Genomic DNA, 24,152 nt, shown 5'->3' with positions numbered 1-24,152 from the left:
ATTACATTCCCTAACCACCACAATTCGGCTTCACCCCGCTCAGATTGTAAAGTCATATATGTATGTATCTCCACTCAAAAGATAAAAGTTGTGATAATAAAAATAAAATAAGTGAATAGAAAAAAATGTTATGTAGTGTCACTTAGCTCCACACACAGCAGACTACTTCAGATTCGAGATTCTCCCAGACATCCAACTCCCAGTTAAAGAAAAACTGCAGGCTTCCAAGCTTCAGCTCTTCCACTTCACAATACGCCAAGCTCTGGTAGTGGTCTAGGTTAGACGTTAGCTCACAGTTGTTTAAAATCTCCTCTAGACTAGAGCCAGTAGAGTACATAACCCCAAAATAAAAGTACCATGTGGCATGAAAAAATCAGGTCCGTACAAAAAAAAATCCGTCCAAAATCCATGTTATGTAGCTTTGTTAATTAAATTGTCCCCTGCCAATGCCAATCAGAACCGCTATTTTGCCGATGTTCGAGGGCACGTGAAAAATTATTAGGTTTTAAATCGCCATAAAGGCCAGTAAATTCAACAAAACAACAAATTACAGCATTACGCCCAAAAAGTTGATTTACTCTCACCACATTTAGTCAATTATATCCCCATATGGGTAAAATTCACACGAATTTCAAAAAGAACTAAAGCACTCTTCACTTCATGACGGCGGTCTGGAAAAAGGAACGACCGCAGAGGTCAAACCCGTATTTAAGCAATCACGCACAAAATGTATTGCCAATCGAAAATAACTTAACTTTTTTTATAAGTACCATAAAACCTTTTATAAAAAAATAAATAACTAAATTTATGGCCCAAGGAAGTTGGCAATGAAAATATGTGTCACTATGACAATCAATTTCGATTTTCCCTAGACCAGTAACTCCTTGCTATCTTCCAAGAAAACTAATATTTACATAAGATAAAAAGAGATAAGACAAAAATTAGATAGGTCAGTCCGAGTAAAATCAACCAGCATATCTGGTATGGTCAAGCCAAAATCAGATATTATACTATGAACAGTACAACATACCCAATAATTGTACATGCCCAATTAATCATTATTCGTTATAAAATAATTAAATAATCAATATGGGATATAATTTAAATTCTAAAATATTTCTTTAGTCCAGAACCGGGTTTTATAAGAGTATAAATAAAATTTCATTAACAACCAGTACAATATGAAGCTGAAATGTATAAGACTAAATGTGTCATTAAAAAAAAAGAATACTGTAATTTGAAATGGCTAGAGAACAAAACTATGGGTTACTTGGGAGGCTATTATAGAGAGGGCATTACTTAGTATCAATCATTAATATTTGTAAAATATCTATTTTGAAAATATAACTGTAATCAGTGCTTTTAATAAAGAGTATAAAATGCCAATTTTAACCTGTAACAACTTCTCTTTTGAAAATTAGTTATAAATGACTGGAAAAAAGCTCAACAGTACTGGACTTTACTTATTTTGGGAAAAAAAAATTATTTTCTTCTTCCAGGCACTCATAAGGGTCTAAATTCTAAAATGGCTGATATAATGACTTGGGCATATTGGCCGCTGATTTTCAGTTATTCCAGGGCAGGGCATACCAGGGAATTGACAAGAAGTAGAGATAAGGAAAAGTCTAAAAGTTTAACTTTTTTCTCACTTTAAGGCTTTTCAGATCCAAGAATCCTGGACGATCGTAATGACATTGTGCTTCTCGTATATACTGGGACTATTAAAGAAGTTATCTTGTTGGTTACAGATTTTAGTGTTCTTTAAGTTAATACATTTTTTCTCTAAAATAATAAAGAGAGCCAATATTAAAAATTACATGAGATTTTCTATGTCGCGCCTGGCGGTGTAACACATGCCGTTTTTACTTAAACATCAACAGTCTGATCCAGAAATAACCTGAACCCTGACAAATTTCTTTCTCTGTTTTACAGTTACTTACTCACGTCGTTGCAGCAAACAAAAGAAAATCGAGCACGTGGTAGCGATTCCAAGAGGTCCAGACGTAGAACTGGCCACGTTAAGAGAACTGCCACGTCGCGGTGTGCACAGCACCAACATCCTCTACGTATCAGCCGCACCGAACGGAGAAGACATCACCATGTTGCCCCACATACGTCGAGACCAAATCACCCTCACGAAATTCTTGGGTAGCGGTGCCTTCGGCGAGGTGTTCGAGGGCAAAGCGAAGGGTTTGAATAGTGGTGCATTTGAAACTAAAGTGGCAGTAAAGACGTTAAAGAAGGGCGCGTCCGATCAGGAAAAGTTGGAGTTTTTGCAAGAGGCTCAACTGATGAGCCATTTTAAGCACGAGCACATCTTGCAACTGTTGGGCGTGTGCCTGGATAACGATCCACATTTTATTATTATGGAACTTATGGAGGGAGGGGATCTGTTAACTTATTTGAGGGATTCCAGAGGAGGTCTGGTAAGTTAAGCGGCGACTTTAAGGTCTTGGTGTTTTTGTGAAGAGGTGTTGTCACCATGAATGAAATATCCAGGCAGCACAAACGCAATGCATGCATATGCCCAGAATATATTTTTATTTTTTACAATATATGTTGGGGATATATGTATTTAATTCATGCCTCAAGATTTTTTTCACTTTTTTTAAATATATCCTAGGCGGATCTAATTATTGTTTATAAGGGTGTCGATTTGAAAAGCGTCAATGTGAATATTTCACAAAATATGAAAGTTGGAAAGATGAGGTTTGGAATAATTGTCATAGAGGTTGGAAAAACTAGAACCACCCTCTTTTGACAGGGTAGAAGAAATAAATGGGAATGTAGGAGACTGGTTTAACAAATGTTAAATTTAATGTGAAAATTTCAAAAATTCTTTTTTCCAAAATTCCACTCTACGCCGAGTGAAGCACGACTCATCGCTCCACAACACGTTATTTAAAAAACCTGGAGTTTTATTAGCTGCATTAAGAATCCAACGACAAAATGCAGTTCTTTGTTCTTCATCTCCTGGTTGTAATCCCTGAACAGGCTTCAAATGATAAGGACGTCTACGATCCCGTCTTAACACTCGGTAAACACGGGAAGCTGAAATTCCTAAACCAGCGGAAACTCTTCTAATACTTGTTGTAGGATCTCCGTTGAACTCACGCAAAATTTGTTGCCTATTTCTCTCCTCTATTCGAAAATTTACATTATTTTCATTTTATCGTACATTGCCTAAACCATTCTCAATAATTTGTCGATGGACTCTTACAAATACAGAATGATGTGGATGCTTTCTAATCGGATATCTGCGCATATATTCCCGGGCTGCTTCTGCGGAGTTTCCATTTGCAACCCCATAAATAAAGTGGATATCCGCTAACTCCTGATTTGAAAACACAAATGGCATTTTGACACAAAAACGATAAGAAGAAATAAACAAATAACACTGTTTGAGAACGCAATTGCAATTTGACACGATAATACTAATATGACATTTACATTTTATGACACTGTTTTTATTTCATGGCACACTATTCAAATTATTAAAATAAATTAATATAAATAACATTTCACGTTCGGTTATTCGTCGATGTGAATTATGTATTGCAGAAAATGGTTCACATTTCGAACACCTTCTTTAAATTTGTTAATTGTTTGTTGTGTTCTTGTAATCTGTTGTTTGTTATAAATAAGTTATAAGTATTTGTGGTATTGTTCTATGTTGCGATTTATTAGACGGTTGAAATAAATTTATCTTTAAATCTTAAGTGGTTTTTACAACCCAATTTGAGGAGAAAACTGAGTCAGACACGAAAAAATATCAAGAGGACATTTTTGTTTACAATTAAATGCACTATTTAGAAATGATCGTTTAATCGACTTAATCCAGTGGCGTGCTACTTTTTTAGTCACATTAACATTATTAATTAGTCATATCTCCGCCACTGGCCAACGTAGAAACATGACATTATTTACGATTATGACCCTTCATCCTAGAATTGTTTATACCAATTTTGATTTCAATATCTTCGATAGTTCGGATATTAAAAAATAAAAACTTTTTTTTTTTGGGAAACTTTGACTCCCTGTATCTCAGAAACAAAAAGCTTGACGATCAATATTTATATGAGAAACCTACCTTAAAATGAATTTTTTTAAATACTGTTAAAGTCCTGCTACAAAAAAGTGTATATGCTAAGGCTCATAATTTGAAACTAAACCCTTTATATCGTGTCTCTTATTTTTAAGATCCAATAGAAATAACATAGAACATACTTCTCAATACTTTGTGGTTAAAATAGACAATACAGTAGTACCGGTGGTTAATGAAGCAAAGAATTTGGGTATTATTTTTGAGAATACTTTGTCTTTTTCAGCCCACATAAACAAAAAAATTGCCATTGCTTATATGCGCTTAAAATATTTAATTAATCTAAAGCGTCACTTACCGAGTGAAACTAAGTATTTTTTTGTGCAACTCTTTAATATTATCATTGTTTGATTATGGTGATGTAATCAATCACCATAAATCTATTCAAAAAGTGCAAAATTCCTGTATGCCTTTTTTCTTTAATATTTGCTACAGAAGTCATATTACCCCATATCTTAATAATCATTTTATTCTTTCAAGGTCAAATAGACGCAAATATCACATGTACTCTTTCATATACAGAATTTTAAAGTCAGGAAACCCACCATATCTAAGAAAACTTTTCAATGTGCATGAACACAACCACAATACCAGACGGTTTAATATATTTAGGGTTCCTCAGCATACAACAGCAGCTTTTCAAAAATCATTTAGTTAAGTTGCAGTTCATTTGTGGTCAGTCAATTTGCCTCATTGTGTTAAAGATTATTCTCTTTATAAGTATAAGAAGTACATAAGAAATATGCGTATCAGTGGCGAAGCGTGAACTTTTTTTTTGGGTAGACAAACAATAAAAATCGTTAATTAGAAATTAAATATTCAATATTATTCACTTTGATGAAATAGGGAATGAAAGCGCAGGAAATATTAACTCGGAGAGAAAAATTATGCAGTGATATAAAAAAGAAAAAAAATAATAATAGAATAAAAATTAATACTACTTACAAAATACACAACTAAAATACAATTGCTAATATCGAACAGTCGTTCATAAATAACCACTAAAATATCCACTAAAAAACTCCTTTCTAAATTTCTATACACCCAAAAATAAATAAACTACTTATTATTAAATTACAATAGTACGCGCCCGCGCCAAATGCGATTCATCAAAATTCAGTTTCATCAAATTTTTTCATTTCAGATTCATCAAAACAAAACTGAAGATCTATTGTAGCCGACCAGATCAAGCGTGTCCGTAAACAATAACTTTCAATAGCATAATAAAATAGCTGGTCGACTTCGATAGACAAAAGCTCGAATGTCTTTCCCGCGAGTAAATTTCGCAGACGTAGGTAATAGGCTGAATTCTGATGCGGCCGGACCTCTGTCGCCTGCTTGATGCGTTTAGATGCTCCGAATTTCGGAAGACAAATATCAATGTGTCTTCCTGGGGCTCTTATTACTCTCTACATTAATTGAGTGTCAGCCCTGCATTTTTACTTTGGTGCGGCAGCCGGGGCGCGCCTTCGGATTAATCATGTTTAGATACTATATAATAATAGTAAGAAGAGCGACTACGTCCTGTTTTAATTTTTTTTTAATTTCGATTCAGCAGTTACATGAAATAATTACGTGATAAATTAATGACAAATCACTGGATAATTTTGGGTAGACAGTGTCTACCTTGTTTACTCGTACGCTTCGCCACTGATGCGTATGTAGTCACAGTATTATGCCTAATAATTAAACATGTATTGAAATGAATTTCAATAGGACTTTTTCCAGTCTCTTTTCATTCAGGTTGTGTCATATTCATATAGCTGTACTCTGGGTCAAGTCTTCACTTACATTTTCGTTTCGCATTTAACAAGATATACCTGTATCATATTATTTATATTCATATATATTGGATGTGTTTCCTCTCCTGCGCTTCCCTGAATCAGTCGCTGCCTACCCCTGCCTTGTGTACATAAATATAAATAAATTGTTTTTTTTTTAATTTTTATCGAAGAAATATTCTTACGTAAGGTTTTTTTAGTTTTCTTTTTATTTTGTTGCTTTTTCTTGAGGATGTATCACTTAAAAGTGCCTCTTGCAGAGGTACTTTTAAGAAACTGTTTTTATAATCGAAATGCATTCCTATTTACTAACTTCACTTACATCATAAGTACAACTGTTTTGTAATTTTTGATATTGGCAAATAAACGTTTTAAATTGAATTGAATTGAATTGAAATATTTGAGGTGTAGTAATAGAGTTCGGTGTCAATTTTTTTAAATTTAAATTTTTCTCCCTTTTTTAAACAGAATCGTATATTTTATACGTATATTCTATAGTTTAATAAATATACCTTGACCATATACGGTTGATAAATATACCAAAACCAACAATTTACCGAAAAATCGTTGAATAAATATATATTTAACGATAATAATATATGTGTTGCTTGGGATACATTTATTTTAAAAAAAATTGAAAAAAAAAGTCGCTGGACTATTTGACAGATATGAAGAGTGAATATTTTCTGTATATCTATTAAATATATGCCAAAAAATATTGCTTTTGCATATACAATATTTGGCAATTCGTAAAATATTCCACGAATATTGAGTGTCTGAGTAAGAGCACGCTTTTGTTGTTTTTTTAGCACAATACACCTTCACTCGTCCTAAATGATTTACTAAAGATGTGCCTGGACGTATCCAAGGGATGCAAATATTTAGAGGAGATGCATTTTGTACATAGAGACTTAGCCTGTAGAAATTGTTTAGTATCATCCGTGGAAAGCGAGCATAGGATAGTGAAGATTGGCGATTTCGGATTGGCCAGGGATATTTACAAGAACGACTACTACAGAAAGGAAGGGGAAGGACTTTTACCTGTAAGGTATGAATTCCTCTGTTCGGCTAAAATGGTTTCCAGTTTGACATACAGTATTATAATAAATTAAATTTAAATTTACTGGACCACCCTTTATATATTCCTAAAGAAAAAATTTCAACAAGCTTCTAAATAGAGCACCTTCGGTACTAATCGTTTATTTCTTCCTTCTTCTTCTTCTTTTTTTTCTATTGCCTAAACAGCGGTCTATTTGATATCAAATCTTCGTGCATTTTCGACTTGACGCCCACCTTCACTATAGGCTTTAATCATTTTTTTGTTTTAAATCATATTCCGCACGGAATGTTCCAGACACAATATGTACCTTCACAAGCACTTAAGGTACTGGTGACGAGATTCTATTTTTGTAACGTTAAACCAAAAGTATTGTAAAGAAATTTCTATTTTCGGCCAATAGTGTAAGTGTTCTGGTTTAGGTGGATGGCGCCAGAATCCCTACTAGACGGCGTGTTCACCTGTCAATCGGACGCATGGGCTTTTGGAGTTTTACTGTGGGAAATAATGACGTTGGGACAACAACCGTATCAAGCGCGAAGCAATTTGGAGGTGCTGCATTACGTGCGGGCAGGAGGAAGATTGGGAAAGCCGACTGATTGCCCAGATAATCTGTAAACCGTTTCCCACCTTTTAACATTCAGTGGTTTATTGAACAATTTACATTTACAGGTACAAACTGATGCTCAAATGTTGGGCCTTGGAGCCAGAACAGAGACCAACGTTTAAATATTGCCTGGAGGTGCTGGACCATGAGCATAGAGAGCATCTAAGGAATCCGGTTACTGCGGCACACTCTCAATATATCAGCACCGTTCCCGATCGTAAGTATATTTGGAAGATTTCTCTGGAGAATCGGTTGAATAAAAATTGCATGTCTGTGTTAATAGTCATGTAATAATTCAAGGCGTATCTAGACACTTAAGGGTCAATCAATTATCCCTTATTATCTGGATACGCCTTATGTAATATGAATGTGCATGTGTGCTAATCAAATGTCATGCTTTTTAGTATTCGCTGGGATCTCGAATGCTGCATATTTTCTCGACGAAAATGAAAACGGCTCAGGTAACTCATTATTTTATGTGTCATTTAAATTTTTGCATAAGCAGTATGTGACTGTATAGTGTGGTATGTTTAATATTAACTAATCTAGTCAAGAGCACGTTTCTTGTGGATGTTGTTTAAAAATCTCGTTGATCCATTGTGTGTTTGGAAGAAATAATGAATCTATGATATAGGTGCCGAGGTCAATTACGGAATGCTCAAATCTTTTCAGTACGTTCATTGACCGGTTTTGTATTCTACTGTTTTATAGGACTTTTCTGCTTCTGATTTTTGAAATTTCTGTTAAGTTATTTCAACTTTATTTGCATAAGAGGCTAAAAAATCTGAGGCATTGTGATAAATACACTCCCATTACGTTTTAATTCTATTGCTTCATATACAGACTGATCAGGGAAATGAATCTTAAACTACAAGACTCCACTTAAGTGGAAATATCTTGCAAATGGTTGGGCCTATAGAAAAAGTGCTAGTAAGCAATTTTATAGAACATGAGCCATTCTTTTAAATTGTCCCTAAGACACTGTTTCATAAACCCAACAGTTACTGAGATATTGAGCAAAATTTGACATATGCTACGTTCCCGATTTGCTACTTAGGTGTTGTTTTTAAGATTTTTACTTCCTCTATAGGGGTGTCGTGGAAAGGCGAGACAGACGACGATCCCAACAAAGAACGGACACCATTCCTGGCAAACAAACCCCAAGAAATTCCGAAATACTTGGAATTACTTTACGAACCTGAGAATGAGATCGCCGTGGAGAACGACGGGTACGAAGTTCCTAACAGCATGGTGGATCAAGAGGAGGGTGCCCTTACGCAAGCAGATGCCCCCCAACCTATAGAAAGTGAATAAAAATTACTTTAGGGGTTAATCCATAGCTTACAACTTCCTATAATTAATAGGGTCTCGCTTATAATTTATTAGAAAGAAAAAATGCGCTTTGTACATTTTGTCTGTATATATAAAAAAAAATGAATTACAATGTGATGTTAATTCGTAGATTTAAGTGTTTGTTAAAGCGTTTTCATTCGGCGAACATATAATTAAGCCGAGTGGGAACTTTGTTATTTATTTTATAAATAAATGACCATAGTATCTGTAAGTGTTTGTACAAATTATATAATAAACAGGTTAAATAATAAATTTAAAAAGGTCTTTTTTTGAATATTATATTACACGTCGACAATGAATTTGGTTCGTTTCGTTCATTTTGCATTAGAGATGTGCGGATAGTATCTACTCGATACTTTAATATCTGATACATGCGAAGATTCGAAGCAATCGAATCTTTCGACCCCAACTACTCGTTACTCGAATACTTTTTTAAATCCCAAATTTTTATGTCACCAGTGGCTGCTTATGCGTACTAAATATATTTTATAAGTAAAATATGGCAATATTGTTAATAAAATGAAATAAACCGCCGCTGATCGGCCCAACAATAATTAATCAATAATACCTATTTATATTTACCCGGCGTTGTCGTCACGCACTTACTTCGATACTCGATACCTTGTTGTAGGTAAAAGTATTTGGATTCGTCCGTAGTGCCCGATTACTTGATTACTTTTTATTAGCATAAGTATTAAAGTATCTAGTAAGTGTGGCGAGTTGGCGGCTGGCGAGGCAGGGTAGGTACCGACCGGCGCGGCGGCGGTTTGTTTAGGGTGTGTCTCAGTTTATTTATAATATAAATAATGTGATAATGACGGACGGCGGTCATAGTCATAAATTATTATAGATATTACAGGGAAAAGGGGTTGTTGGTTTTTTTTAAAATAATTTTGTTTATTTCCTAAGAAGGCGTTATTTTACTACTTATTCAATTTTAACAGGTTAAAAACTTATAGGGAACTCAAAGAAGTGGCTCAGTTTTAAGTAAGTTACCGTGGCGTCAAGTTTTATTAAAAGTTTGGTTTTACGTTGTTTTGAATTTGCGTGATGTCTGATAAAAAAAAGAGTAAGTTTGGTTGCATTTTACTGTAGTCAGCAGTGAAAAAGCTAAATGTGTTATCTTATAAAGGCGGAACCACGTCAAATTTACAAAAACATTTAAAAGCAAAACATTTCTCACTGCTTCACGAAGATAAAAGTATTGAAAGGAATAAACTGGCCGATGTTCCTAATGTTGAATCTGATCGAGCAGGACGTTTAACTAGTTTAGATATTGCACAGGTTGGTGATAATAATAATAATACAAATGCCTTAAAACCTTAATTTGCTGGAAAAGTTCCTGCAGGCAAGGTTTATTCCCAAGCCAAAATTTCTACTCTTTCTGTACGCCCAGCATCCGTTTCTAGAACAACATTTTTAAATGGAATGGTCTTAAACATGATTTTGCAAGACCTGCAACCATTTTCTGTCGTCGGAGATAATGGATTTAAATCTCTAGTAGCTGCTCTTGATCCTTCTTATCAACTACCATCAAGAACAACTTTTAGTCGAGATTTACTAAGCCAAAAATATGATGACGTTGTTTTAAAAGTAAAATTTTTATTAAATGAAGCAGAGTTTATCACGCTTACTACTGATACTTGGACGTCACGTTCTGTTGGCGGTAACTGCCCATTATGTAAATAAAGAGTGGACACCAAAGTCATTGTTGTTGGGTTGTTTTCATTTTGAAGAAAATCATACGGCTGAAGATAAGATAAAATTTCAACTAATTTAATTAAAAGAATACATGTTCATATTTTAAAACCTTTAGTTTACTTAATAAATTTGTCATTTTCAACGTTTAACTTACCCTCTGATTGGAAAGTCTCTCTGGTATCTCCTATATTTAGATCAGATAATCGTGATGAAACTACTAATTATAGACCCATTTCTCTCATAAATAACTTTGCTAAGATATTTGAAAAATATTTAAAGTCAAGAATAATGAATTTCCTGGAAAAGAATAATCTTTTATATCAAAAGCAATATGGTTTTCGAGATAAAAAAAATACGGAGAAAGCCGTATTTGATTTAGTTAATAATATTAACATTAATCTACAAAACAGAAAAAAAAGTGTAGCAGTTTTTATGGATCTTTCGAAAGCCTTCGATACCGTTTCACATGAAATTCTCTTTAACCGTTTAGAAAAAATTGGTATTCGAAACGGGCCTCTTAACTTATTAAAAAATTATTTATCAGATAGAAAACAATTTGTTAAGATTAATAACACAATGAGCTCTCCTAAATACATTAAAACCGGAGTTCCACAAGGGACAGTGCTGGGACCAGTACTCTTCCTTGTGTATATTAATAGTATGGGAAGCTTATTGGACGACTGCGAAGTTATTTCGTACGCAGATGATACTGCATTATTGTTTTCTGATAATTCTTGGAAGAGAGTCTTTAAAAAAGCCGAAATTGGCCTTAGTAAAATGTATGAGTGGCTCAACAATAGTCTTTTAAGTTTAAACTTTAATAAAACTTATTATATGAGTTTTTCCGCAACGTCAGTAGATCAACCACCGCCCACAGAGATTGTTATTCATAATAATGACTGCTTATCGCATAATGATGCATGTAATTGTATCAAAATAAAAAAAGTTGAAAAAATCAAATATCTGGGGGTTATACTGGATCAGTATCTTAAATGGGAGGAACATGTTGCATTCGTTAATAAAAAAATTAGGAATATTTTCTATAAATTGTATCAGGTACGTGAAATCCTAAATGTAAAAATGTTAAAAACTTTATATAACGCACTAATAGAATGCAATTTAAGGTACTGTATTATTATATGGGGTTGCGCGTATAACAATACTATAAAGAAGTTGTTAATCACTCAGAATTCTGCACTAAAAATAATATTTAAAAGACCATATAGATTTTCAACTGGTGAACTATATAATAATCTAAATTTACTAAGTGTCAGAAATATTTATATCCATTCCACTTTAAACTATGTCCATACTACATTATCACCAATTAATAGTGATTCTATCAACTATCTCACAAGAGCAACAAAAGAGATAAATATGTTTATTCCATTTAAACGTACAAATGTGACCCAAAGATTTGTAACCTATTATGGACCAGTTCTTTTTAACACACTGCCTGCTGAATTGAAAAAATATTATAATTATCCAAAAATTTTCAAAGCCAAAACCAAACAATTTTTATTGAAAAATCAAACATTTTTTGAAACGTTGTTCTGAGTTTGTGGATATTGGGTTATTTTAGTGCATGTTAGTCGTAATTTTTACTACCTTTTTGTTCTCTCGCCTGTTTTCCGCCTGCATAGCGGCCGGGCTGTTGCCGTTCTTAACCTCTTAATATCTGTGCCATTTTCGGAAGAGGAAATCTGCACACAAGGTAAGTTATTAGATGGCCGATTCCTCTTCTTGGATTTTTACATTAGGTATATAGGTATTTAACGTTATTTTTCTTCTCTCATGAAATAGGGTTGTTATCTATTTATATTTGTACCTGTTTACCTATGTAACAATAACACTTTTGTATATAACTTTACGTAATATATTTGAATTTGAATTTGAATTTGAAAATATCAGAAAAAACCTATTACATATTCTAAATTAATGGAACATTTGCAGTAAAATAGAAGCTGTTGTAACTGACAATGCAAGAAATATTACAGCTGCAATAAGGTTAACTGGTTGGCCAAATCTACCATGCCTGGCTCATACTTTAAACCTTGTCGTTCAAGATGCCCTAAAACAGCTACAGCCGTTGCAAAACAAAGTTAAAAAAATTGTAGAATATTTTCATCGCAGTACCACAGCAGCAGGAAAACTTAATTAACTTCAAATGCAGATGATAAGTAAAAATCTAAAATTAATTAATGATGTTGTAACTCAATGGAATTCAACTTATTTTATTATACGACTGTTTTAAGCACATTTAACACTATTTGGACCGTACGTCAGCCTTCTTCCGTTCAAACGAGACGACGTGATGCAAAAATTTTTGTGTACACTCGTAAAAGAAAATGATATCAAAGCGTCGAATTTAACGTAAAAAGTAGAAGCTTTGAAGCGCATTGTAGACAGCATCCAGTGCCTACGACTCAGAGGTGTTTTAAGTACACTCTACATAAGCTGTACGAGCTTATAGCATTTATTTATTTAATAGTTCAAGTGAACCCTTAATTCTTTTCAGTTCCTGATCTTTAGTGATGCAAGCGTACACTCGTGTAACCAAAGGAGAACGCTGTCAAAGCGTAAGAAGTAGATGCCTTAACGTATTTTGTAGACAGCATTCAGTGCCATAATCGAGTGCAATATGAGAAATTCATTTTCTGTGCAAGATAAATTTCGCTCTTGCATACGACCCATCAGCTGTTTTAATTAAGTACTCTGTGTGCAAATTAAACTTCATCTATATGAAAGATTTAGTATATAGTGTTAAATCCCTCCAGTATATTCATTATTCGCTTTTACGTTCCGCTAGATTAATAAATAGATACACCAGTTCTACACGAATACTCCATTACATGTTTATTAATTTATATACAGACCGACTAGGGAAACGAATTTTCAACTAAAAAGTCTCAATGAAACACACATGTTAATAATTTGCTTTATTGACTAATAAACAAGCTCAGATAACCTTACTCAAATAAACATAACGGTAACTCAAAACGATGTACAATAAAATACATCAGGTAATCATTTCTATTTGCAAAAGGGACGGAGCCAAGAATTACAATCAGTTCTATCACCTTTGCAAAAATTATATAAGTACAACTATATATTACTCTCTTATCGGATTTACATACATTTGATTGCGGCATATTTTGCTACGTCTCATGGACCTATAATACTTTTATAATTAAGGATCTTATCCACTTTTGACAAAATATACTACATATCACATTCAGTAAATTTGACCCATCGTACCAAGAAAAGAAAAATATACAAGAAATCATTTTACCGAAAATAAATATACATAAGTAGTAGTGATTCCTATATAATTTACAAAACAAAAAAAAAACCGTTTTAAAAACCTTAAAGGAACAAATTTGTTTGTACACATACTTGGTTGCACTGGTAACTTTCACGTACAAAATTGGCATTCATACGAATAATAATTTTCTTTAGTTCATTATATGGACCAATTAATAATAATAAATAAAACAGTATATACATAAAAATTTACAAAAAAAAAATGTTGCAGTACTCTTTTGGGCAGTGACGTGTTCATATTACATATACATAATATAAAAATACAAAAGACTGTAATATAAGAACTAAAACATACTCTTAATGCTGTCCATATAATTCGTTTTTTTTCTCTACTACAAGTTATTATTTATATAATAATTTTATGTAAATATATATACTTATAAAGATAATTTTTATAATGCAAGACGGATGGCATTGTAGCGCCAAAGCGAGTGGCAGTATCTATAATTGACCGTAGAAAGAGATCCGAGTTAAGGGCAGTGCTGCTGTCAGACTTTTATGGCAGTCAAAAATTTTTGAGCAAGACTTGAGAGATGAGAAAACGAGACTCTTTGTGATGTGACTACTTTAACATATATAGTGCGATTAGTGTGGTCTATTGACGCACTACAATGCCATTTCTTACACAAACAAGGCAACATACTCAGACTTATGTAGCGGATAACCGCAGATAACTTTCGTCTCGAGGGAACGAATTTACTTACATCCTCTCTTTGTGTTTTTTTTTGTTATCTTACCCAGCTTACACTAAGTTTATGTAGTAGGTCAATGAGTTAAGAAAGTAAATAGAAGATAGTTGTTATGCAAATCGATGAAGGGGCGGAATTTTCAAATAAATTCAAGTAGGTAGATTAAGTGAAAAAGTGAACTAATAATTTTTGGAAAAAATGGTCTGCCGATCATCTAACAAAAAAAAGGGTCTTTCAATGTCACAAGGTGAGATTCCATTAATTTGCTTTAAATTTCTTTGTATTACCTTTGATTGGTTCAATGGAAATGTTGGCCTCAACTTCACTACGACCAAGAAAAAATTATGATTGCTTGGGCATGATTGAGTATACACTCTTAAAGCTGAAAAACGCCTTTTAACCGCCTTTATTTTTCGCGTTCTTTTTTCCTGTTAATTCCAGGCATTTGAAGCCATCCCTCCAAGTCACTTAAAATCATGGTTAATTTCTTCTAGGAATCTGAAGTCAGTTTTTTATTTTATTTCGAAATATTGAAGTGATTTCAACATTTCCAAGCAGTTAAAGTCATTTTTAAAATTTTATTTATTCGTATTTTGGTTCACATTTCTCCGAGATATTTGAAGTAAATTTTTAGGTTATTCAAGTATTTCAAGCCATAAATTTTCTCTTTTATTTTTAGCCATTTTAATTAGTTCGTTAGTAACTTTAAGTGCAAACATTTGAAGCCATCTTGCAGTTTAATTAAATTCATAATTGGTTTCTTCCAAGAATCTAAAGGAATTTTCAAGCAATCGAAGCCATTTTAAAACTTCAGGTTATTAAGATCATTTCTTATATATTTTACGTATTTGAAGTTATTTACCAATATTTTCAAACCATTCGGAGTCGTTTTTTAATGTATTCAGATATTTGAAGCTAATTCAAATGTTCTCTCTTATTTTTGTCAATTTTGCGTTATTTTCCTTACCATTCTAAGCATTTGAACATATTCCCTTTAGTCCTCAAGTAGTTCTCAAACTTTATTTTCAATAGTGTTTTAACCCTTTCTTTACCAGTGACGTATATATACGACAGAACATAGTTTGTCTCTCACTCCCAGTGCCGTATACATACGTTCACCAGCCAAATGTTGGGAATTCCCGCTGCCTCATATATACGACACTTAGGCCTACTGTCACATTTATACGTCAGTCTTAACGTGCATGTAGACCCAGTGTCATATTATTACGTTTAAATATAAATGCCATTAGAACCAGTGCCGCAAATATACGGCATTTGCGAAAATTAACGAAAATATCCATCGCCTTCATTGCCACCGATCCAGCAATTTGAACAGTTCCACGTGTAATACGCTGCAGAGTAGATGTAAAATGGCGTCAAGTGATCCGGGTACATCGCAAAAAAGAAAACAGTGATGTTCGTGTATGCGGCCTTGCAGACGGCGATATAAATGAAATTTTAGGGTGTCCGTATTCGAATGATGATCCGTACATTGACAGTTGAAGTGAGTTTATACCGACAGATAGTGAGACAACTAGTGATCAGGAAAGTGATAAATTTTTGCCGCCCGAAAAACTTAGAGAAAGTGAGAGTGACATAACTGAAACAGATAGCAATAATTTACAGGAAAATAGAGCAATTTGAGAAGTTAAAAACGCCTTAAATGAAAATTTTTCTATAAAATGGAGCAACCACCAATTTATTCCTGCAGTACATAATTCTGGCGCTTGTTTAGAAAACATGACATGTCCTTCAAAAAAATTAGATTATTTTCTTTTATTTTTTAATGATCACATGATAGACATTATAATAACTAAAACTAATAAATATGCTTTAGAGCAGAAACAAATAAATAAATAATTTGGACACCAATTACTAAAAAAGAATTATTCAGTTTTATTGCTGTACTTTTCCTTTCAGCCTGCCATAGAAAAAACAAATTAGTAGAGAATTGGTCTATCGATGAACTACTATACACTCCAATATTTTGGAAGTGATATCTAGAAACCTATATCAAATAATATTACGCATCCTTCATTTTGCAGACAATGCCCAACAAACTAAAGACGACTCTTTCCACAAAGATCGGGGGATTTTCGACAAAATTAAAACTAGGTTTGCCCAGAATTTTGTTCCGTTCCAGAATTCGGTAATCGATGAGAGTTGAATGCTTTTTAAAGGACGCCTGTTATTCAAGCAGTTTATATGAACGAAACGACATAAAAAGTTTCGGCATGAAACTGTTCCTTTTGTGTGATTGTGAGACGGGCTACGTTTTAAATTGTATCGTATATACAGGCTCAAAATCAGGTATTGACTTGGCATATCAGGGTCAGTTGTAACAACATTAATGCAATCTTATTTGAACAAAGGTCACTCCCTCTATACTGGTAATTGGTATTCACCAGCTCCTTCTACCTATTTATTTGAAAATAAAACACATGTGATACAGTTAGTACAAACAGAAAGCATATGCCGGATCTAACAGGGAGATTGGACAAGGGTCAGACAACATCCAAGGCTAGCGAAAATATTTTAGCCATCCGATGGAAGGATCGTAGGGACGTTAACATGTTGACATGTTCCACAAAAATGAAATAAAACAGTTAAATAAAAAAGACAGAAAAACAGAATATGGGCCTATATTATTATAACCAAAATATGGGAGCACTTCATAGAACTCATATGATGAAGTTCTACAGAATGCGTCGGAAAAACTTTAAAATGGTACAAGAAGCTCTTGTTTTACATTTTGGATCTATGTGTTTTAAACCAACAACATCCAGAAAAGTTACCACTAGCAGATTTTTAATTGCATCTTACTCGACAACTTCTTGAGAGGTAAATTATTATTTTAGAAATTACCCAACCGATTTTGTTTCAGATATAATGTAGCAAAAACTGCATCAACAAAGTCCACTGCTCCAAATCAACAGCGTCTTACGGAGCGTCATTTTTCTGCTATCATACCAAACAACAGAGTTTGAAGATGCATTCTTTGTTCACAATCTAAAACTCGGGAGAAAAAAAGAGACGAGATTCCAGATATATGTGCAACGTTGGATAGTGTGTCGGTGAATATCACACAAAGGTTTTACACTAAGAAGTTGTTCCCTGTGTGTCGTATTAATACGTGACTGGGGCTTAAGGCTTGTCAAAAAGTCTGGGAATAGGGGCGATGTTTATGTGCGGTAAAGAAAGGGTTAAGCAGTTGAAGCCATTTCAAAATTTGCAACGAACTGAAGTCATTCCTTATGTATTGTATTTAGGGTTATAGTTTTGTTTCTTCCAAGTACTTGAAGTTACTTTTCAGTCTGTATTTAAGGATTTGAAGCAATTTTTTCAAGTCAATTAAAATCATGGTTGATTTTTTCCAGGAATCTAAAGTAATTCAAGGAATTAAAGCCATCTTAAATTTCATTTCTCACTGAAGCTATTTTCGAATTTTTTTCATCTAACCATTTTATGTTGTTTTCCTATTAATTGCAGGCATTTTAAATCATTTCTTTAATCCACCTAAAATTATGAATAAATTTCTTCGGAAATGTATGACAATTAAGAGTCAACAGTCAAAATTGACGTTTGACAAGTGTCAAGGAGAAACTTCAACTGTCATCATGGATTGTCAAAATGGACAGAGACACTGAGAGATAGAAGGTAAAATCTGCTTACGTGAGTCATTGTCCATTTTATTTCAAACAATTTTTGTCATTTTAAAATTTCGAGATGTTTAAAGTCGTTTTTTGTATATTTAATTTATTTGCAGTTATTTTTCCATTTCTTTTAGACATTTGAAGTCATAGTTTTAGGTTAGTTAAAATCATGATTTATTTTTTTCAGGTATTTGAAGCCGTTTCTCTAATATTTTACTTATTCAGGGATATTTTCATTTGAATTTCAGGCACTTGAAGGCATCCTTGAAACCGCTTGAAAGTTACACAAAATTACTTTGACTGCCTGAAATCTTAACATTGAATAAGTCCAACTACATGGAAGTTACACCCTGGAAATTACACAAGATTACTCGGAATGCCTGGAAAAGAATAAAATAATCTTAACTGTCTGGCAGTTAACACAAATTACTCAGAGTCACTTAAAGTCAAATAAAATCATTGTATATTTCTTTTAGGAATCTGTAGTAAATTTTTTATTTTAATTTAAGGAATTAAAGTCCAGGTATTTACAGCAGATCTACATATAGCAACAGAAAATGGCTGAGAAAACTTTAAAATTGATAGTTTTTATATAAGTCGATTCAGAATTTGAATTCTCGAATAGAAATGCTTTTGGACAACTTCTACGAGTTTGGTTTTAAAAATTAGTAAGATTGCATTATGGGCTATGCCATTAAAGGCAATTTAGTCTTCAGTTCAGCAATTATTGTCCAATAAATGACTCTTGAGTTCTTTCTAATATTACAAAAATAAAGTCCATGTCATGGTGTACAAATTAATAATTTATTGAAAGTATTGAGGCATTTATGCAGTGAGATGAAAATTAATTAGTGAGAAAATATATCGGAAATAATTAGAAAATCAAGCTTGAGCAAAGAAAACAAGCAAAAATGGTAGTATTTGGCTACAAAGAAAATGTTTGAAAATGTATCATCAGCTCACAAATCAGTCATTGCAATGGTCAAAATAAACAAATTAAAATTGCTACATCATGCAGCATATTAGCCAGATTTAGCCCTCTCAGATTATTTTCTGCCAAAGATTTTTCAAATGGTGAAGAAGTGATGTTGACAGTTAATAACTATTTTAAAAAGCAAGATAATCTTTATTAAAACAAGGATTCAACTGGATAGTTTTTATTCAAGCTAATTAGGAAATTGAATTTTCAAATAAAAATGAGTTTCCAGGGCCTTTAAAAGTATATCAGCAAGATTCCGCTAAAATATTTGCATGGTCAGTTCTATCAAAGGCAACAATAAGGGAGGAAATATCAACTGGCCAGTTTTGATTAATTGTAGGGTCAGATTTATGAGAATTAGGGACGAGATATGTTGGTTTTTATGCAAGTCGATTGTGAAAGGGAATTTTCAAACAATACATAAGACTATAATAACGGAAGATACACTAATTGTCAAGGACTTATGTATTGTATTTAAATTAAAAATATGTGGGCCAAGAAGAAATGAATAATCTCCATAGAAAGAACCCTTAAAACGTTTAGCCCAGTTTTATGTGATAAAATGACCTTAACTCCTTAAAGTGATTGACCCAAACCTCTATGAACGAAAAAACAACTTTAAAATATGTATGTACTTATTACTACCGATCACCGATTACATTCTTTAGGTTGCAAAATATAGCTCTATTCTAAACATGTTTATTTGCAATATATCGTAACACCTAATGGCAATTATTTTGTACTTCATATCGTCAGATGTCTGTTTTTTTTCAATTGTAATTTGTCCTGAATTCGCTCGATTACTGGATAAAGAAATGGGTAGGGAAGTGTTCATTTAAGTTATGTAAATGCGTATTAAGGTTTTTACTAGTTTATAAGTTTTGGTCAAGATGAAGTACTTTTTAGGAACAATCGATGGAAACGTAGTAACTTAAATTACTGCTAAGAGACTGGGGATCAAAAACCAAATTAATTCTAAAGCTGGTTAATTGTGATTCAGAAATCTGTAGAAGTTAACACAGATTGTTTTGATCCAGAAGCGAACCCAGGACGTGAAAAGAAGAAACATACGAAATGTTCCATAGACACTTTTTACATATTTTGCCATAAAGCAAAAACCTTACAGTCATGTTATGCATATAATTATAACAATAAGATATATAGTAGACATTTAAGGATATATTTCATACAAAAGCTGATAATCGTATCAACTTTTTACTTTGGGCAGTGAGACATAAGGTAAACTGGGTAATACAAAATGCATACAGTATATGCAACAAGTCTTAATTTTTTAAGAATTATATTCTAATAGTAGTACAGCTGTAGCAAGTATATTGAAAAAAGAGAAGAAAGAGTGATTTGAGTATAACAGCATCTTTATAAAAGAATTTAGCTGATACACTCTATATTTTTTATTCAATTCAAGTAAAGTTTAAGTCAATTTCGTTTTGATTAACGTATAATTAAAAATCGTTTTTTTTACTTCTATGGATAAGAATTCAAAAACGAGGAAAAAAACGCAAAAGAAACTTCAAGAGTGGCCCTCTTTTCTTGTTAATTTTGTGTCTAAAATAAAAATTTTGATATTTATAACGGTTCTCCCAAGAAAGTTAATTTTCTTATTTTTTGACAAAGACTAATAATTAGGTATTAAACAGGTTTAATTTAACGAAACTTTGATAGTATATTGTCTAAGAGGTATGAAACTTTAGAGAAACTAACAAATTTGAGCAATTTATTCAGTAAAAAATTTGAGCCTAAATAATGTGAAATTCTTTCCGAATTTTTGAGAAACTAAAAAGTCCAAGTATCTAAACATTTCCAAGCAAAAAGAAAACTAGAAAGACCACCACTAAGAAAATATCTAGAAGAAACTTCTGAGAAATACGAAATATTGTCTAATTAATAAGAATTCCTAGAGGCACACGAAGAGTGTTTATCATATTTTTATTTTTTTAAGAAAAAAGGTAAAGTTTCAATATTCAATTATCTGTCAAATATATCTTTAGACATTGCGTTTAATTGGACTAAAAGATTTTTTAAAATATCTTTGCTAGTTTGGGAGATATAGTACGAAATGTATATGACATTGTATATTTTTAGTGTTTTTTTCTTGAAAATTCAAAATTGCTGGTTTACAAAAATGCCTCTTATTTCGAGAGTGTTTGAGGTACAAAAATCCTTAATACCTTAAAATGTTCACCCTGAAGGGTTACATCTTTGAGTGAAACTCTGTTTTAAAAATCTCAAATTATTTTGAAAATATTTAAAAAAAATGTAAAAGTTGCCAAAAAAGCAGAGACTAGAAAAATCACTTTGGCTAAGTGATTTTTTTTTAGGCATAAAATCTTGGGATACTACAACGTTTCGTATGTCAAATACATCCTCAGATATTGGGTTTAATTAGATTTTTTAAATATCTTTGGTAGTTTGGGAGATATAGTACGAAACGTATATGAAATTGTAAAATTTTAGTGTTTTTCCTTGAAAATTTAAATTTGCTGGTTTACAAAAATACTTCTTATTTCAAGAGTGTTTGAGGTATAAAAATCCTTAATACCTTAAAATGTTCACCCTGAAAGGTTGCATCTTTGAGTGAAAATCTTTTTTAAAAAACTCAAATTATTTTGAAAATATTTGAAAAAATGTGAAATTTCGCAAAAAAAAGACGAACATGAGTGAAGGTTTCAAAAAGTCCTTTTAAAATGAATAAAAGATAAAGAAGTAAAAAAAGAGGAATAAAAAGAAGGTGAAAAGGGAATAGAGAAGATATAAATAAACAAAAATCATTTTTTTTTTCAAATAAATCCACCTTTTTTCAATTCTCATTTCTTCTCTCTGTTCAATACATTTTAAAAACCAGTCCGGCTGTACTTATAAGTCATCTCTTTTTAACTACAATCTTACATATTAAGTAAATGGAATGGGACCGAATAGGTTTTTAAAAGAATTCAGACCTTTATTAATACTTATAATGACAGACCAAAAAAAAATGCAAAAAAATCTCCTAAAAACCGTATTCGGCCCCACGATAAGCGACTCATGTTATAAAACGATGATAATGTAAACGAGCATCAGTCCAATAGTACGGAAGAATCGCAACTTACGTTTATAGAATCGAACATCGATTTAACGGAAAACAGAAACTTTACATATATGCCGATATTTTGTTGTTTTTTTCTTCTATAAAATATTTATTTATATACAACAACGTACAGTCATTTTTTTATATATATAGCATATAAATTTTGTTATATACGATTATTAACTATTTTTACCCTATTAAAAGAGACGCGTAGCAGCAGGATCTCTACTACCTTTGAATTGCCGAATTTAGTAAAAAAGGAACGTAAAACATCTTACTTTCTAATAGTAGGGATGCTGCAGACTGTATCTGGAAATAAAAGAATTATCCATTAATATGAGGTTATTAGAAATTAGGCTCTAAAAGATCCAGGAAGTACTAATAAGGAAATACTAACTTTAGTAGTGGAATTAGAAGGGACTTACCTCTGGTAATCTAACTAGTAAGTCTTGAAATCTGGTCGTTTGCTGAGGGTACATGTGTTGTGTGTAAACACGTAGGCAAGTCATGTACCGCTCGTGGATCGTCTCTAACTCATTGTTACTCGAACCACTGGCAGGCTTCGCTAAAATCGAGACAAAATTTAATAATTAAAAAAAAAATGTTGATTTTGTGTCTATAAACTAAAAAGTGTTATTCACATTCATTTAAGAAATATCAGAATAATTTACGAGTAAACTACAATGTTAAAAAAAATTCTCCGGAATTTTGGCTTTTTGAAATTTGGATGAGGAACATAAGAAATTTTAGAGCATTAATATTGAATATTCGAGCAAATAATCATGTAAATAGGAAAAAAATTTCCATTTAAAATTTCCGATGATAATGTTGATTAATCAGTGTTAATCATATCCATTTATGTTATGCATAGACTTACCAAAATTAGGTAAAGCGTCAGTCACAGTTAAATAATGTGTCATAAAAATCACTTTAAAGGACAAGTTTTCCAGGATTTCTGAAAAATTTACAAGCGAAAGCGTCCGCAAAATAAGTGAGTAATATTTCAAAATCGACAAAAAAAAAATGAATAAAAAAAAGTTCAATTTTTAATTAAAAAATCAAGTTCGAAGTCCAAAGCTCATCTTTCTGGGCAAAAAACTAAAGTTTCCATAAACTGTATTTTGAATCAAATTATTAAGGGTTGAACAGATCATATTTATTTCCGAAAATACACGATATTACTATTTTCATCTACTACTTCATGCTGAGCCTTAGTAACTTGTAAAGTATGCTAACTGTTCAATAAATACGTTTCATCATCCAGGACCTGCATAGAACGTTACTTCTCGCTTATTTCTTTAGTGATACAAAGCTGTTAGGCACGTATGTTTATATAAACGTGTCGTCTTAAAATTTGATGGTTAAACTGGGTCTATAACCATCCTTAATACAGGGTGTTTCAGAACTATGGGATCAAACTTCTGGGGGTTGTTCAGTGCAACAGAAGAATTTATTTGAGTATAAGAACCCATGTCCGGAAATGCGTCACTACGACACTGTATGATTGATTATATGAGTATAGGATACTCAAATGGATTCTACTGTTGCACTGAACAAACCATAGAAGTTTGATTTCATAGTTCTGAAACACCCTGTATACTCCTTGTATGCTTACCTTGGTTAAGCATAGTGATCACTTTAAGGCACACGTATTCCTCCATGGTGAGTTTGATCTGTCGAAACATGAGCGTGACGTGCGTGATCTTCTCGATCATCAGACCGACGTCCTGCCGCAGCTGCTCGATCGTGATCTCCCGGCCCATCATCGACGTCAGGCAATTTTGCAACGTGCACAGGTTCGTTTCCACCTGTAAACAAATT

The 24,152-nt window shown here is 32.6% G+C and overlaps 2 protein-coding genes and 1 long non-coding RNA gene across 10 annotated transcripts in view; 2 read left to right on the top strand and 1 right to left on the bottom strand.

Moving 5' to 3' along the window:
• Window positions 1-9,160, top strand: part of LOC126745057 (proto-oncogene tyrosine-protein kinase ROS) — a 78,073-nt gene extending 68,913 nt beyond the window's left edge. For 4 of the 5 annotated variants that reach the window (XM_050452738.1, XM_050452737.1, XM_050452735.1 and 1 more), the window contains 6 exons: window positions 1,933-2,426; window positions 6,693-6,931; window positions 7,363-7,554; window positions 7,613-7,764; window positions 7,952-8,008; window positions 8,638-9,160. In XM_050452738.1, coding sequence (XP_050308695.1) covers window positions 1,933-2,426; window positions 6,693-6,931; window positions 7,363-7,554; window positions 7,613-7,764; window positions 7,952-8,008; window positions 8,638-8,861 — 1,358 coding nt within the window. In that variant the 3' untranslated portion in view covers window positions 8,862-9,160. The remainder of the gene's footprint in view (window positions 1-1,932; window positions 2,427-6,692; window positions 6,932-7,362; window positions 7,555-7,612; window positions 7,765-7,951; window positions 8,009-8,637) is intronic. The other variant, XM_050452736.1, reaches the window with a different exon arrangement.
• A 9,105-nt stretch (window positions 9,161-18,265) lies between these two features.
• Window positions 18,266-18,770, top strand: LOC126745067 (uncharacterized). Its single transcript, XR_007663421.1, has 2 exons — window positions 18,266-18,423; window positions 18,516-18,770. It is a non-coding gene; the product is annotated as an uncharacterized LOC126745067 (long non-coding RNA).
• A 3,414-nt stretch (window positions 18,771-22,184) lies between these two features.
• Window positions 22,185-24,152, bottom strand: part of LOC126745060 (hormone receptor 4) — a 104,913-nt gene continuing 102,945 nt past the window's right edge. For all 4 annotated transcript variants that reach the window (XM_050452744.1, XM_050452747.1, XM_050452745.1 and 1 more), the window contains 3 exons: window positions 23,947-24,139; window positions 22,757-22,896; window positions 22,185-22,640 (listed from right to left, as the gene is read on the bottom strand). In XM_050452744.1, coding sequence (XP_050308701.1) covers window positions 22,560-22,640; window positions 22,757-22,896; window positions 23,947-24,139 — 414 coding nt within the window. In that variant the 3' untranslated portion in view covers window positions 22,185-22,559. The remainder of the gene's footprint in view (window positions 22,641-22,756; window positions 22,897-23,946; window positions 24,140-24,152) is intronic.

The sequence above is a fragment of the Anthonomus grandis genome, chromosome 15 (assembly GCF_022605725.1).
Source record: "Anthonomus grandis grandis chromosome 15, icAntGran1.3, whole genome shotgun sequence".
Classification (NCBI taxonomy): domain Eukaryota; kingdom Metazoa; phylum Arthropoda; class Insecta; order Coleoptera; family Curculionidae; genus Anthonomus; species Anthonomus grandis.
The sequence above is the reverse complement of the archived record's forward strand: the minus strand, read 5'-3'. Positions and strand labels throughout refer to the sequence as shown.